General features: G+C 49.1%; 1 protein-coding gene across 6 annotated transcripts in view; it reads right to left on the reverse strand.

Moving 5' to 3' along the window:
* Window positions 1–11,865: 11,865 nt before the first annotated feature.
* Window positions 11,866–15,929, reverse strand: part of LOC144784620 (thiamine pyrophosphokinase 1-like) — a 1,414,696-nt gene continuing 1,410,632 nt past the window's right edge. For all 6 annotated transcript variants that reach the window (XM_078663541.1, XM_078663543.1, XM_078663544.1 and 3 more), the window contains one exon: window positions 11,866–13,138. In XM_078663541.1, coding sequence (XP_078519667.1) covers window positions 13,011–13,138 — 128 coding nt within the window. In that variant the 3' untranslated portion in view covers window positions 11,866–13,010. The remainder of the gene's footprint in view (window positions 13,139–15,929) is intronic.

Raw genomic sequence — 15,929 nt, forward strand, 5'->3', positions numbered from 1 at the left:
CAAAGGGAGCGCACATCAAGAAGGTCAGAACCAGGTTCAAGTCCCACTGAGGCATCACGAACGGAACAGGTGGATACATGTGCGTGATGCCCTTCAAGAATCTCGTTACAATAGGAGACTTGAACAAAGAAGGTTGATCAGGCAGCCTTGGAAAGGCCGAAAGGGCAGAAAGGTAGCCCTTGATAGTGCCCAGAGCAGAGCCCTGCTGGGCAAGAGAGAGAAGAAAGAGGAGAACCTCGGAAAGAGGGGCAGAGAGAGGGTCCACAGCCTTTGCTGTGCACCATGCCACAAATCTGTTCCACCGGCAGGCGTATACCGACTTTGTGGAGGGACGCCTGGCTGCCAGAATCACATCACAAACCTCAGGAGGCAAGTCAAATGGCCTCAACTGTCGCCGCTCAATCTCCACGCATGGAGGTGGAGACTGGACAGGTTCGGGTGGAGGACCGTCCCCTGCTGCTGCGACAGAAGGTCCTCCTGAAGGGGCAGGCGGATCGAGGGACCGACTGACATGCTGAGTAGCTCGGGATACCAGTACCTTCGAGCCCAGTCCGGAGCCACAAGGATAACTTGGGCCCGGTCGCGCCTGATCTTCTTCAGCACTCTGGGCAGAAGTGGTATAGGCGGAAAGGCGTACAATAGACCACAACTCCACTCGCGCCGAAAGGCGTCGCTGAGCGAGTGCCATCTTGGAAACTCCAACGCGCAGAACTGATGACATTGCGCGTTCTCTTTTGTGGCGAATAGATCTAACCAAGGCTCTCCCCATTGCAGAAAGAGGCCTTTCGCCACGTCCGAGTTCAGACGCCATTCGTGATCCACCGAGCACCGACGGCTGAGTTCGTCCGCCCTGGCGTTCAGAGAACCTGCCAGGTGTTGAACCGTCAGAGTCACGCCCTGACGTTCCAGCCATTGCCAGAGACGCAGAGCCTCCTGGCAAAGGGTCCACGACCCCACTCCGCCCTGCTTGTTGCAGTACCACATGGCGGTGGTGTTGTCCGTGAACACCTGCACTACACTCCCGTTGACAAAGGGGAGGAATGCCTTCAGTGCTAGGCGAATCGCCCGCAGCTCCAACATGTTGATATGGAGCCGGGACTCCGCCGGAGACCAGATGCCTCTGATCTCCGCCTCTCCCAAGTGGCCTCCCCAGCCCTGGAGGGACGCGTCCGTCACAACTACGTGCTCCGGTTGGGGAAGGGAGAGGGATCTGCCTCTGACCCAATCGCGGTCCGTAAGCCACCACTGCAACTGTCTCGCAGTGCCCTCCCAGATCAGGACATGGTCGGACAGGTTGCCTTGATGCTGGGCCCACTGAAACTTCAGGTCCCACTGCAGAGCCCGCATCCGCCACCGGGCGTGATGCACCAGAAGGATGCAGGAAGCCATCAGCCCCAGCAGCCGCAGCGTCAACCTGACCGAAACCCGGGAGAACGGCTGAAAGATCGGAATCAGAGCCTGTATATCCCGGACCCGCCGTTCCGGAGGATAAACCCGAAACTGCGCCGAGTCGAGAACCGCTCCGATGAAAAGGAGCTTTTGAGAGGGACACAGGTGTGATTTCGGCACATTGATGGAAAACCCCAGCTCGTGCAGGAGGTCTGCCGTCATCTGAAGGTGGTGGACGACTGTCTGGGGCGAGCCCGCCTTCAACAACCAGTCGTCGAGGTAGGGGAAGACTGAAACCCCTAACCGGCGCAGATGAGCTGCGACCACCGCCATCACTTTTGTGAACACCCGTGGGGCGCTGGTAAGGCCGAATGGGAGCACGATAAACTGAAAGTGCTCGTGGCCTACCGTGAACCGCAGGTAACGTCGGTGGGCCGGCAGGACGGGGATGTGAAAATACGCATCCTGCAAGTCCAATGCCGCCATCCAGTCTTGTGGGTCCAGAGCAGCCAAGACCTGAGCCAAAGTCAACATCTTGAACTTCTCCTTCCGGAGGAAGCCGTTGACGTTCCGTAGATCCAAGATAGGACGTAGGCCCCCCTTGTCCTTCTTGGGTACCAGAAAGTAGTGGGAATAGCAACCACACCCTACTTCTGGCCCAGGAACGCGCTCGATGGCCCCCTTGGCCAAGAGGGCCGTAACTTCCTCCTGCAGAAGTGTCAAGTGGTCCCCCGACACACGGTGGTTCTGCGGTGGCATGGCTGGAGGAGTGGTCTCGAAGGGGAGGGAGTAGCCCCTTCGGACGAGCTGCAGCACCCACCTGTCCGATGTGATAGTGCGCCAGCGGGAGTGGTGATGGCGAACCCTGCCACCCACTGGCGTCACATGGGCCTGAAAGCTCGGACTAGGAGGATTTGGAGGCTGATGCTGCGGGGGGAGGTGTGGACTGACCTCGCCGTTGTCCCCGATCGCCTCCACGGCGGAATCCACGGCCGCCACCGCGTTGAGAAGTGTTCTGCGGTGCGTGGCTGGCAGCACGTGTGGGACCGCCCCTTCCGTGGCCACGAAAGGAGCGAAACGAACCCGTTTGCTGGCGCTGGGTCGAGAGACCCAAGGACTTGGCCGTGACCCTGGAGTCCTTGAAGCGCTCCAGCGCGTGGTCCGCTTTATCGCCAAACAGGCGACTGCCATCGAACGGCATGTCCATCAAAGTATTTTGGACATCCGGCGAAAAGTTGGCGGATCTCAGCCAGGCGTGGCGACGAATCGCCACCGTCGTGGACATCGCTCTGCCCGGCGAGTCGGTCGTATCGAGACCACACCTGATGGAATATCTTGCTGCGTCTCGGCCTTCAATCATAGCCTGGCCGAGCTTTGCCCGTACCTCCTGCGGGCATTGTGGCAGACACTCCGCGACCGTATCCCACAGAGAGTGGGTGTAGCGGCCCAAGAGGCATGCGGTGTTGCAAGACCGCAGTCCCAGACTCAGGGACGAGAAGACCTTCTTCCCATACTGGTCGTACCTCTTAGATTCCCGATCGGGCGGGGCCGACGGGAATGCGGTTTGGGAAGTCGAGGCCTGGATCACCAGACTCTCAGGGGTGGGATGGGTGGACAGGAACTTGGGGTCATCCGGACACGGACGGTGGCGTCTGGCCACGTTCCTATCAACAGGCGAACCTGAAGCGGGCCTGGACCACGTGCCCAAAAGAACGTCTGTCAAGGCTTCGTTGAACGGCAGCAGAGGCTCCTGTGGGCATGACTGCGGTTTGAAGACCTCAGTGAGGATGTTAGGCCTCACGACCGAGACGGGGAGCTCAAGGCGCAAGGCCTTGGCAGCCCTCATCAACACCACTGAATAAGCAGCCCCAGCCTCCGAGGCCACAGTAGGAGGCGAGACAAAACCAGGGTTAGGAGAATCGTCCAGACCACTGGCGTCACCCAAGTCACCCGTCCAGTCCACGTCGTACTGACACTCGCGTGACAGAGGGTCCTCAGACCCCTCCCAACCCTCTCCATAATCTGCATCCTCACCATATTCTGAGTCAATGATGTAGACCGGCTCCTCGGGGTCAATGGGCCCCATCGGCGCCGGACTCGGCGTCGGACGACGCCGGTCCGACTCCGCGTCCGGAGTAGGAGAGGGAATGGGGGTGGCGCCGGAGCCCCGACGCCGGCGTCAGAGTCCCGGCGCCGCGCGGAGGCGGCACCATGGGTTGCCCCGATGGAATCGGTGCCGGAGAGGCCGGCGGACCAGCCGGCGTCGACCCTGAAGGGCCCAGCGGGGCCGGAGCCGCCGGCGTCGTCGGGGCCGGAGCACCCGACGGCGTCGGGGCAGGAGCACCCGAACCGCTCGGGCCCCCGGACGGGACTACCGGGCCCGCAGGCGCCGTAGGCCCCGTCGGAGGAGACAGTGCCCTCATGGCCATGAGGAACTCCTCTATCTCCTCGCGCAACGCGCCTTGCCCAGGGACCGACGGGTATGGAGCAGGCAGCGTCGGCGACCCACGCGGAGCCGCGGGGGTGGGGCCACCCGAACCCCCGGCCGCATCGCGCGAGCGTCGGGGGGAGTCGGGGGTACGATGACGACGCCCCGACTTCTTGTGTCTCTTACCTGAGGAACCAGAGGAATGGTGACGACTCCCGGAGCGCTCGTGGTGGCTCCGCGACCGCTCCCTCGACCGCTCCCTCGACCTCCGGCCGGACCGGGACCGCTCCTGACGCGGGGCCGACACCCGGAGCTCGAGTAGCTTGCGGGACCGCTCCCGTCTAGCCTTACTCGTCAAGGCCCGGCAGTCGACGCAGGATTCCACGTCGTGGTCCGCGCCCAGGCACCGGAGACAGAGTCGGTGGTGGTCCGTGACCGACATCGTGCGGTCACACCCGTCACAATTCTTAAACCCGGGCATCCTACCGGCACCTTAGAGTTAGATATAATCAAAAACTTTGGTCAAAAGACCGGAGTACTGCTCTTCGTATCTGCGCTAACTGGCGCGGAAAAAAGAAGAACTGACGTCAGCGCGCGGAGGCGGCGTCTATATACTCCAGCGACGTCATCACGGCGCACAACGCCAACGACGGACGCGGAGCCGCAGGGTACGCCTGCAGACGACGCCTACCGACGCGCAGGGGTACTGCTACGCAAAAGTTTCCGGATCCAGACTGACGCCTGGGGATATTCTAAGGTAAGGAATCTAATACTAACCTGTTTCTTTCAGATGTCTCCTTACCATTATCTTGAAAACTTCCCATTCAAGTAGAGTGTTAGAGCCTGTACCTTTGTTTTCACTAAAGTAGTGCCATACTGTGTCCACTAGTGAGACTTGAAAAGTCCAGTCCTCCAACATAGTGCGCTGCAGTCTCCATGTAGGGATTGTCGCTATTGCCCTCACCATGTCATTCCTAGTTGTACTGAAGTATGGTCCAAAATCGTCCAACCAAAATATTCTATTTTTGTTATCAAGATCTGCACTGAGGCCAATTACAACATCCTATCCAAACTGACCTGAACATCGTGGATCCAGGAGTAAGGGGAATATTCCTGAACTCTGCCGCCTTCAGCCAGTTACTAACCCTGAATTCGCCATCCAGGTGTCCAGGCCGTATGCTGCACTAATCACCTGGATACCGGTCAGTGTACGGTGGGATAGATGCAATTATATCAAATCTCTGCCTAATATCAATAGAACATATGGCCACTGGTCAAGGCACCCTGAAAGTGTTGAATAATAGTCCATAGGATTGCTGTGGGCATACACTTCCCAGTACAATGTCTGTTCCCCCCAGCTATCCTTGATCATCGCCAATCTTCCCTCCTTATCAACACTTACATCGTTTGCAGTAAATGGTTTTCCATGATAGGCACAAATTAAAGTGCTGTGAAAATATGATGAGTACTTAGTAGCAAGTTGGCCCTCCAACAACGCTGTTTGTCACCTTCAGGGTTCATTCAGGTGTATGTCTTGAATACTACTGCACAGGTTCCTAAAGCTTAAACCACTTGGTGACCGTGCCATAACAGATATATTCAAAGTAAGGAACGTCCATTTATTTAGCTTTTTCACTAGGGGAGTTTTAAAATGGAAACCGAGTAAAGGCTGGTGGAGGTGTCCAAGTGTCTCCGCCCAAGTTGTGCCACAATGTATTTCACTAACAGCTGACTCACGACCCACCATAAACGAAACCAAACTCTATTCTCCAGCACAAAAAAGCAGCTGCTTCGTTTAAAGTAACATGAATATAAAATGTACCTTCCCTTTACCATCAATGGGAAGAGTTGAGGGGGGTGACAACTACTTTCGGCTCTCCCATGTATTTGTATTTGAGCTTGTAAAGCGCACTGCTACCCGTCCGTAGGTTTCCTGGCGCTGTATAACTCTGGGGAACCCGTCCTGGCTTTCCCTGTGGGATGGTCCCTGCTGGGGGTCCCCAAGGTGGAGCCAGGCATCCCCGGAATTGATGGGGCCGTTGTGGAGATTAGGCAAGCTAATGCCCAGAGTTGCCGAGTGGAACCCCTGATTAGAGTAAGCACCGAAGCGAGAATTATCGAGTCCGCTGACCCAAGTCCACGACCCTGCCGCGTCAGGAATTGAACCCTGGTCTGGGCCCGACTTCTGCTCCCGGGTCTGCCGCCTCTAACCAGTGAGCCACATTACCCCATGGCCACCCCATATCTCCATTTGTTATGCAGTGATTTGTAAAACCCATATATGCACATAATATCGAAGACAATGTCTGTTCATCTATCCGCTGTGCAGCTATGGACGTTTAGGGCTGCCTGTGTGCCATTATATCACAAGTTGTCCGTTGCTCTTAGAGTCAGTATCAGAAGATGGATGGACCTCCTCCACTGCAAAGAGTATTCAACGTCCCATACATGGTCAGAGGAGTTAGACAAGGTTTCCACTTATAGGATGATAGACTAGGTTGGTGGCCAACTCACCACTGCCACAACTGCAGCCCTCTCTGTTAACTTGCCTTTGGGAAGGACGTTTAGTGCTGCGCCATGTAAATTGTTTCCTCCTCCCTCGTTTTGATGGTTTGGATTCCCCTGGAGGTTTGCTGCTGTTTCTTGCCATATAAATGTTCAATCAAGCCACATATCTTGAGGGTCAGTAAAGTAGGACACCTTGTCATTGATTAGCACTTTTAGTTTCGCTGGGCAGCCCAATGTAACGGATGTCAGCCATGTGACTCTGTTTCTTCACCTCCAAAAAAGACTATTGCTGTTGTTGTACAGCAGACGTTTTGTCAGGGAAGATCAGCACTGAGCTATTTTCTGCTGTCAGTTTCCCCAAGATGTGACCTTTCTACGGCATCAAATCTCTGTCATGATAGTGCAGCAGGCTTGCAATCGTTGGGCATGCAAGAGTCTCATCAGGAACCTGTGAGCTCTTGCTATAATGTAGAGCTCATAGAGTCCTTGGGGTGCCACTGCACAACTGCTCCAGATACTCTACCAGGAAGGGTCCTTGCTCTGTATTCCCACAACCTTACTGCTTAGGTTAGTTCTATCACTTAATTCTACAGGATCTGCATGCATGGATACACTCAGGGAGGCTTCAGTTTCTTTACTTGCTCTGCCAAGTCCCAAGTTAATGACATAGGTGTCTATTTCATTTTCCAATGTTTCCCTCGTGGTTAAGATGGATTCTCATGTCCTATCCAAACGGTCTGGTTGCAGGTACTGAGGGATTTTGGTTTCATCTGGAATAGTACCAGTTCATTCAGCAGGGTTCCTGAAGGTGGTAGATGGGTTCTAAGGGATCCCGCAGTATTATTAGCAATTGTCATTTTTCCCATTGTTGGTCCTGCATCCTGAGCACTTTGGCTATTTAACACTTCAGTGTTTGTTGGCGAGTGATGGGTAAGTCCACTGTCCCTAGCATTACTCCAGAGGGAAGTACGACGGGTGCTGCCAATGTCCTATAATAGGGTTGGCAGGGTATACAGCCACCCATAGATGATATTAACTGATAGGAGTAGAAGCATAGTATTTAAGCAACTTCTCCTTCAATGCAATTAGAAGTACATCCGATTTCTCATAAGATTGTAGAGTGGATGAGTGGATGCATCTGTCACCCGCCCCCCCCCCCTGCCCCCAACCCCACGGCCAGTGGTTGCTCCTCATTGAGACCCCTATGTGTTGCTCGCCCTTCTAGGTGCAGACAATTTCGATGTGAAGGACTTTCCCAATCCCCCCAGTGCCAACATTTTGTCTGTGGGGACCAATCAGTCATGTCACAACAGTCTCAATTGCCACCTAGGGTTCATACTTGCCTTCGCATCCCCAGCATATTCACTGCTGAGTTGAGTTCAGGTATCTCAGCCCCGTTCTATTGGATGATGTATGCAGGGAGAAAATACCCATGTTTGGGCACCATATGACCATCCTTCCTTAGCTTCTGCATGTGTTTCTGGGAGGCATAATGATGAGAGGGAAGTCCACTCTAATTCTATTCATCGCTGCTTGTTCCAGTGGGTTCAGGATTTTCATCAAGGGATCTTCCTGCCAGGGTCTGGCTCTATCAACAGCTCCCCCTTCTTCTGTCTCTTCCAAGTGGGCCAATGTTTTCTGCACCTCGGAGCCTCCCCATCTGCCTAGCATTCTCACCAATGACACCCCCGGGTGGATTCCTAGCTACTTACTCCTTAGCCGGCAGCGAGCTTTAGAGATTGCATCTTACTCTGTGAACATCAGGCCAAGCCCTCCGTGCTGAAGCCTTCAGCTTAGCCACAGGACCACATCTCCTGGTTTCTCCACTCCTCAAATTACTTTCCCTGGTGACATTAAAATGTCAAACACATTTTCATGTGTGTGTGTATGTCAGAGTGCAAATGGCTAATTCTGTAGACCTCATTGTTCCGGGGACAGTTTTAGGTATATGTAAAGTTTTTTAAATGAAGATTTATATTTTCTCAGTTTAATATCACTGACTTTGTCACGTAAGACCCGCTTGAGCATGTAAATGTCCTTATTGGTGTACATGATCAAACATTCTGGGGCGATTTTCGAAATACTGATATACCAAAAGGAAGTCTTCAGCTTTGCCATTTACAACTCTATAAAACGCGAAACCAGTCAGCAAATTTGTCATTGCACACTCCTTCAAAACGGTTGGCTCACACACTGTGCTTGCTCTCTCAATGTTACCCCAGGACTTCATTTAGAGAGTGGCACAAACATCTGGAGCAAACATTGCAAGTTTTTACCTATTCACCTTTTACAAGTTAAGCACAAATTGCTTTGAGTTTTTGCACTTCGATTTAGCATCAGCTCGAAGCTGATGGTGAAATGTCAAATGTCAAATGTTCTTATATAGCGCCTTATCACCGCAAGGTCTCAAGGCGCTTGCTTTGGGAACCCGTCCTGGCTTTTCCCTGTGAGATAACCCATACTGGGCATCCCCAAGGTGAAAGCCAGGCATCCCGCCGCGGGGGGCCGTAGTGGAGATTAAGCAAGCTATTGCCCAGAGTTGCAGAGTGTGAACCCGTGATTCGAGTAGGCACCGAATCGAGAATTATCGAGTCCGTGGACATTTGGGCTCAAGACCCTGCCGCGTCGGTAATTGAACCCTGGTCCCGGGTCTGACCTCTGCTTCAGGGTCTGCCTCCTCTAACCAGTGATCCAGTAATTAGTGGAATAATTGTTTTACTTCCGTTATTGAAAAATACATATTGTGTCCTGCGGCCTGATGCAATAGGATATTGCACCATTTGGAATTAGCGCCTGAATTACAAAAAATGTGAAATAATATCTAGAGACCTAGGTCATCACATATTTATGTTTAAAAATGTTGTAACGATAATTATGCTAGCACACTTCCTGTGACATCACTTCCTGCAAAATCACTTTAGTGAAAGATGCGTCCCTTAAATTTGAACATCACCCTGGGAAAACTTAGAAGTTGACACCACTGCTTAGAGGTCTTAGATTTTTACACAATAGACCACTTTTACTGGAATTCGAGGAGCCATATAATGGCTGGTTTGTATGTTTTTTGCAAACAGATCTGATATAGTAAAGGTTGGCATTTCATGCTTTGTTCTGTCCCCAAACACGTATGCGAGGACAGAGATCAATTTGACCTACATCCTTATTTCAATAATCCATGGTTTAATTTGGTGTATTTATGAGCACGAAGGACGTAAAGACCTTCCAGCATATGGATAACATCCATTTGACTATTCAGGTGCTCTCTTCGCACAAGGACAGGTTCTGGCCTGGGTGCTTGTCTCATAGCCATTAAGGATTGACTCGCTAAGCTTCACGTAAACTTGAACTCCTATTGAATCAAAACATCCAGTTCCTCCAATTTCGGCATGTTTCTTGCATCTGTTTCATACTGATGTGTCTTACATTGCTCTCTGTAGTTGGCATACTAGAGTTTGGCTCCCCACGTCAATTCATTGGGTTTACTCCTTAATTCCATGTTACCTATGCAGTATATTAAACATCTATGGTCATCTTCCAATTTCCAGCTCTTTCTATCAAGGTATCTAAGTAGATGTGTTCATGGAACTGCTTTAAGGAGATTTGTAAAGGCCCTGACTCAGACTATGATTGGGAACAATTAGGCAGGCATTGTTTCTATGTACGATTAGCAGCGATCATGCAGTCTTGATTGGAGAGGTATTCCCAAGCCTTCACTGACCCCACTTAGATATTTTGCTGCTGGCTTTACAATGGGTCAGTGTTAGCCCTGGCATCCTTGGCGTGGCTTCCCATAACTTTTTACCTTCTGACCTCCTGTTTTTCTTTACTTTGTTTTGCAACTCTGAGCACTTTACCACTGCTAAAGTGCATATGCTCTTTATCTAAAATGCGGTACCATTGGCTTGTCCACAATTGGCATATTTGATTTACTTATAAGTCACTAGTAAAGTGCCTAGAAGTCAAATGCTACTGGTAGGCCTGCAGCACAGATTGTGTCACCCGCATAAGTAGCCCTTTAAACATGTCTCATGCCTGACATTGCAGAGCCTGCATGTGCAGTTGTAAACTGCCATGTCGACCTGGCAAGTTAACCTACTTGCCAGGCTCAAACCTTCCTTTTTATACACATAAGTCACCCCTAGAATACGCCCTGGACAGCCCAATCGCAGGGTGCAGAATACTTAAAAGGTAGGACTGCTCTCTACATCCTAAGGACTTCTGTGTATCCAAGGTCTTGTTGGCTTGCCTGCTGATGCAGAAGTCTCAGGGATATCTAAGACTTACCTTTCATGTCATCCCACTACCTGGATTTTACTTGCTGTAAGTTTTGCTCTGCCAGGTGGTGGCAATCCAGGGCCCCTAGATGTGAGTTTATAGTGCTGCATCTGCCAGAACCGGCGCTTCAATATCTCTGCGCCGACATCGACATTATCGCCTGCCGCAGAATCAGGATCAACACATCACCGAAGTTGCAAGGTCTGGTCCCAGGGTACTGTGCTCGCACCGCATCCGGAACCACCGCTTCAGGGATCAATGCATCACCACCAGTGCATGGAGAAGATAAACATATTGTTTCCAGCGTGGATTAACCCAGTGCATCGCCTTCACGTTCCGGACACTCGCGTTTCGTTCTGCGACAAGGATTAAGGTACTTTGCTCAGCGGGCCCTGCGTGGGTCCAGTAACCGACCTGCTCTTTGTCGTGGGCAGCCCCAACTCTTGACTTTGTTCCAGTCCAGCACAACCTACAGTAACTCCAAATGCGCTATTTACTTCTATTTACTTTTTCACTTATTCTTTAAAAAATTCATATCTTGTACTTATTTGATTTTTTCCATTTTGGGGGAGGCGAGGGAGGATAGAGAGAGAGATTATATATATACTTTCCGCATTGCCTCTTTAGATGAGCCCGACTGCTCTGTGTGAATTACCAGCGGGTGACGTACCTCACTTATCTGGACAAGGATTGTGGTTCCTGCTTGGACTGGGATGCATTCGTCTAACAACCAGAAACCCGATTTCTTTCAGAAATATGGATCACATCTCAAAGATTATGTGATCGCTCCATTTGCTTCAAATGAAGCCCTTACCACTATTTAGAAGCGCCACATTATACCATTAATAGGCTTTGTCTTGTTGCTGAAAAAGTGTGATTTCCTGTGGACATATGATTTCTCAGATTAGTGCACGTGGAGGAGCTGTAAGACTCTCTGTCTTCTCCAGGTGCAGCTGTAAAAATTGTGCACTGCTTTCCAATGTAAAGAATTACTTCGAAATTTCAGAACAACTTGAAAGTCCATCTTTCTGTACTGTAGGTAGGATAGTTGGTATTTTTTTAGGGCGTTTCGGAGGCAAATATATTGTAATTTGAATTGTGAATTGTTTTTAAATGCATTTTACATTTTTCATACATTAGCATTATTCTGTTGAACAACCCATATGAAACTGGCTGATAGAAGTTCAAAATGGCTAACAAAACAAACTGCAAAATGTGGATTCAACAATCCAAAATTCGTCTGACTCCAAATAGCGACTATGGTATTCAGATTTAGATTTATTTAATTTGCACAGTAAAAAACATTGTAAAGCTATTAAGTTATAGCAGTGTTGTATCATAATTATTTCTTAAATGTTTCAGAATTCACAAGCAGGATTTTAACTCAGGTTATTACACATTCAAATCTTCAAACTTACTTTAGAGCATTACTATGAATCTCTCTTCAGTTTGAAATAGGTTGGGCAATTTAGCATAATTATAGTAGTTCTACCAACCTGCATGTGAGAATATTCATGATCAAATTTTAATGTTTGTAAAAAAAAGACAAGACGGATTAAACTAAAAGAGGTATTCGTAGATATGAAAAACGATTGAAAGCACCAAATAATTTAGGAACACATTTTAAGTACACAACCGTAGGTACCCTGTTCATATACACAATGTTCTCAAAGCAGCTCAACTAAGTTCCAGAATTCAGGTTTCAGTATCAAGAGAAGATGTGTTTTTACTAAGATTAATGCCTATGAAGTGATAGTGCATGTTGCATATTAATATTTTAAAACCATACAACATTACTAGTAGCCACCAAAATAACATTCAAACGACGAAATATGGGGCTCTCACGTGGCAGTCACGTTTTTTATACAATAATGCACTTTTAGTTTTTTTCTGCTTCGCTTCATTTGCCTAAGGCTGTATGTATATGCATTCACTTATTTCACATAATTTATTAATTAGACAAGTAAACAAAATAAGCATACAAGTGTTCAATAATCTGTTAACGGATGTGGATCTAAAAACAACACTGGAGGGTTTGTTGCTGTAAAGCAAATAAGAACTCCAAGCAGACCACTTCAACATGGCCGCCTAGCTGGCATCCAGTGGTAAGTAAAGAGCCTCCCTTGTACCGGCCGATACACTTTCATTACAGAGACCACGCCAAGTGGGCCGGGATCTCTAAACAGACTATATAGGAAGAGTTCAAGCTTGCAAAGTAAACATGCACTGTGGAAACATTGTTGCAATTTTGGAAATGACGTGCGTTCCTGGAAGAACTGCTTGAAGTGAGTTGTAAGTGTGAAACGTAATCATCAGTTGAAGCGCCCAAATAACCTCGCTAGAGACAATAAAGTTAGACTGCTGGGTGTGTCGCCCTGTACAAAATCAGATTTTTAGGCTTGCATTGAAATTATTCTTCTGTTTCCTTAATGCCCATGGTCCAGAGAAGAGGGCTGTCTGTTTCCACAGTAACAATGCCAGATCCATCGTATGTGTTGGAGGTGCTTACCAATGTTCCAAACTTCAAGACTTGGTTATCTGTATAGAAAAGAGGACAAAAGATGCTATTATATAAAATGTTACAGTACGCATTGAAACATGTCATGCCTGTTGTAACACTAGAAAAGAAAAGTTAAACAAGGACTGTTTTTTTTTATGATTAGATTTTTTTTATTACTAGCAAATAGTTTCAACAGAACACATGCAATTGCAAATATTGTCAACACTTTACAAACATTAAAGCCTACATCCACTTCTTATGTTTTACTACGATATGGTAACTTCCTCCAAAATCTGTGCTTCTAGCAAACACGGCACGCATCAACAGGGTAGGATAACGATGTTTAACAGTCAAATCTCAAAAACCCAAGCCCAGGTTTCCTACTGTTAGACCTGGCGTCTTTGGCGTGTTTTTCCCCGGTCTTTTTTGCTTCTGATTTATTGTTTTTTTGACTGTGTGCTGAATTTCGTTTTTGCTGGTTTTAGAACTCGGGACACTTTACCACTGCTGATCCGTGCTAAAGTCAAGTACTCTCTGTGTAAATTGTGATTGGCATATTGATTTACTGGTAGGTCCCTAGTAAAGTGCACTGTGTGTGCCCAGGCCTTGTAATTCAAATGCTACTAGTGGGCCTGCGGCACTGATTGTGCGACCCACAGGAGCAGCCCTGTAACCAGGTCTCAGACCTGCCCCTGGAGTGTCTTTGCAGTTTAAAACTGCTATGTCAGCCTGGCAAGAACACCCACTTGCCTGGCCCAAACATCCCTTTTTCCTACATTTAAGGAGCCCCTAAACTAGGCCCAACGTAGCCCCATGGGCAGGGTGCAGTGTATGTGAAAGGTAAGACATGTACTGGTGTGTTTTACATGTCCTGATAGTGAAATACTGCCAATTTCGTTTTTAACTATTGCAAGGACTATCTCTCCCATAGGCTATCATTGAAGCTGCCTTGTAATTTACAAGTGTAACTTGCAATTGGGAAGGGGTAGAGATTTGGAGTTTGGGTTACCTGAACTTTGAATTAAAAAATACATATTTTAGTGAGAGTGGTTTTTAAATTGTATGTTTAAAAATGGCACTTTTAGGAAGTAGGTATTTTCTTGCTTTACCATTCTGTGTCTCTGCCTGCCTGTGGAATCGTCTGGTTTAGACTGACAGCTGGGTTGTTTATGGATTCACTCTAGACAGTCACACAAAGGGAGCTGAGGTGTACCCTGCATATTCTGATGGCCCATCACCAGGCTGAAGGGTCTTCCTGAGTTAGAGTGGTGGGAAGAGAGTCATTGACACCTTAATATGGTTGCGCCTGTCTCACACAAAGCTGTCTCCACTCCCCTGTAGTGTGTCTGGAGCCAGGTCACGAATAGGCAAGATCTTGGGCACTACAAAGACTTTCCTTTGAAGTTTGCCTGCTTCAAAGGCAGAAACTGGTATAAAGTTCTGGAGCTGTGACATCATAACTTCAGAATGCTTTTGGACCAAGAGGAGATTCTGCCAAGAACAACTGGAGACAATGTAAGATGGGAGCCGCCACTCTGCTTGTTGCTTTGTTGTGCTGGCCTATTGCTTGCTGCTTCTGGCTTGGGCAGTAAAGAGACTGGGCTTTGCTTTTTGTATCCTACTTACCAAGGTTCTCCAAGGGCTTGTGTGCGCTTGCCTCCTGTTAAGAAGTCTTAGGGTCTTCAAAGACTTTACCTGCAGCCCCTGAACTCCTCTGCTGGGAATTCTGACCTGCTAAGTTGTGCCAATTCCAGTTCTGGGCCCTTGGAGGTGCTACTGTTTTTCCAACACAACCCCGCCGTGTGGCTGAAAAATCAATGCATTGTTATGGTGGGGATGAAGAAGTGATGCAGTGCTTGCCATGTGGATGAAAGATTGCGGCAGCCCGACCCCTGTCACTGACGTATGGGGCACCCGCTTCGACTTCAACGCAGGCCCTGCTGTGCAGCTGAAGAAATCAACCCATCACCTGCCATGCAGCTGGAAAATCGATGCAGCTGCTGTTTCGCCACTGCCGCATCGACCCTGCGCATTGGGATTTTTCGACGCATTGCACCTGTGCACCTGTTCTTCATTGACATAGCCCAGCAGTAAGGAACCGAGGCTGCGAGTCCAGAAATCGACGCATCACCTCTCTTGACTGTAAGGAACTAACGCATCACCTCCCTTGACAGTAAGGAACCGACGTATCATCTTCCCTGCACTGCAGTAAGGAATCAATGCATCACCTCCCCTAGGAGTAAGGAACTGAAGCATCGCTTGGTTTTCTGGCGCAACACCTCCCCTTACGCCTGTTTTTCATCCTTGATTTTGATGCACCCCAGGTACTTTGTAGTCAAAGTGACGCATCCATAGCTTTCTATGGACTGCATATTTTAACGTTCTTAAAAAGGATATATTTGCTTGCGTATGGATTTTTGTTGTTTTGGTCTTGATTTACTTAGACACATATTGGTTATTTTTCTCTTCTGGTGAGATGTCCATTTGTAGTGTTTTCACTGTGTTACTGTGTGTGTTTGGACACATGCTTTATGCCTTGCCTCAATCAAACAATCATTTGTAAAGCACACTACATACCCGCGAGGGTCTCAAGGCGCTGGGGGGGGCGCTACTGATCGAACAGCCAGGTCTTGAGTATCCTCCTGAAGGTCAGCAGATCTTGGGTCTGTCGTAGGCTCAGTGGGAAGGTGTTCCATGTCTTGGCGGCGAGGTGGGAGAAGGATCTCCCACTGGTGGTTGTTCTTCAGATGCGCGGGACGGTGGCGAGTGAGAGGTCGGCAGAGCGTAGCTGGCGGTTGGGGATGTAGAAGGAGAGCCGTCTGTTGAGGT

This window comes from Lissotriton helveticus, chromosome 10 (assembly GCF_964261635.1).
Source record: "Lissotriton helveticus chromosome 10, aLisHel1.1, whole genome shotgun sequence".
NCBI classification, from domain to species: domain Eukaryota; kingdom Metazoa; phylum Chordata; class Amphibia; order Caudata; family Salamandridae; genus Lissotriton; species Lissotriton helveticus.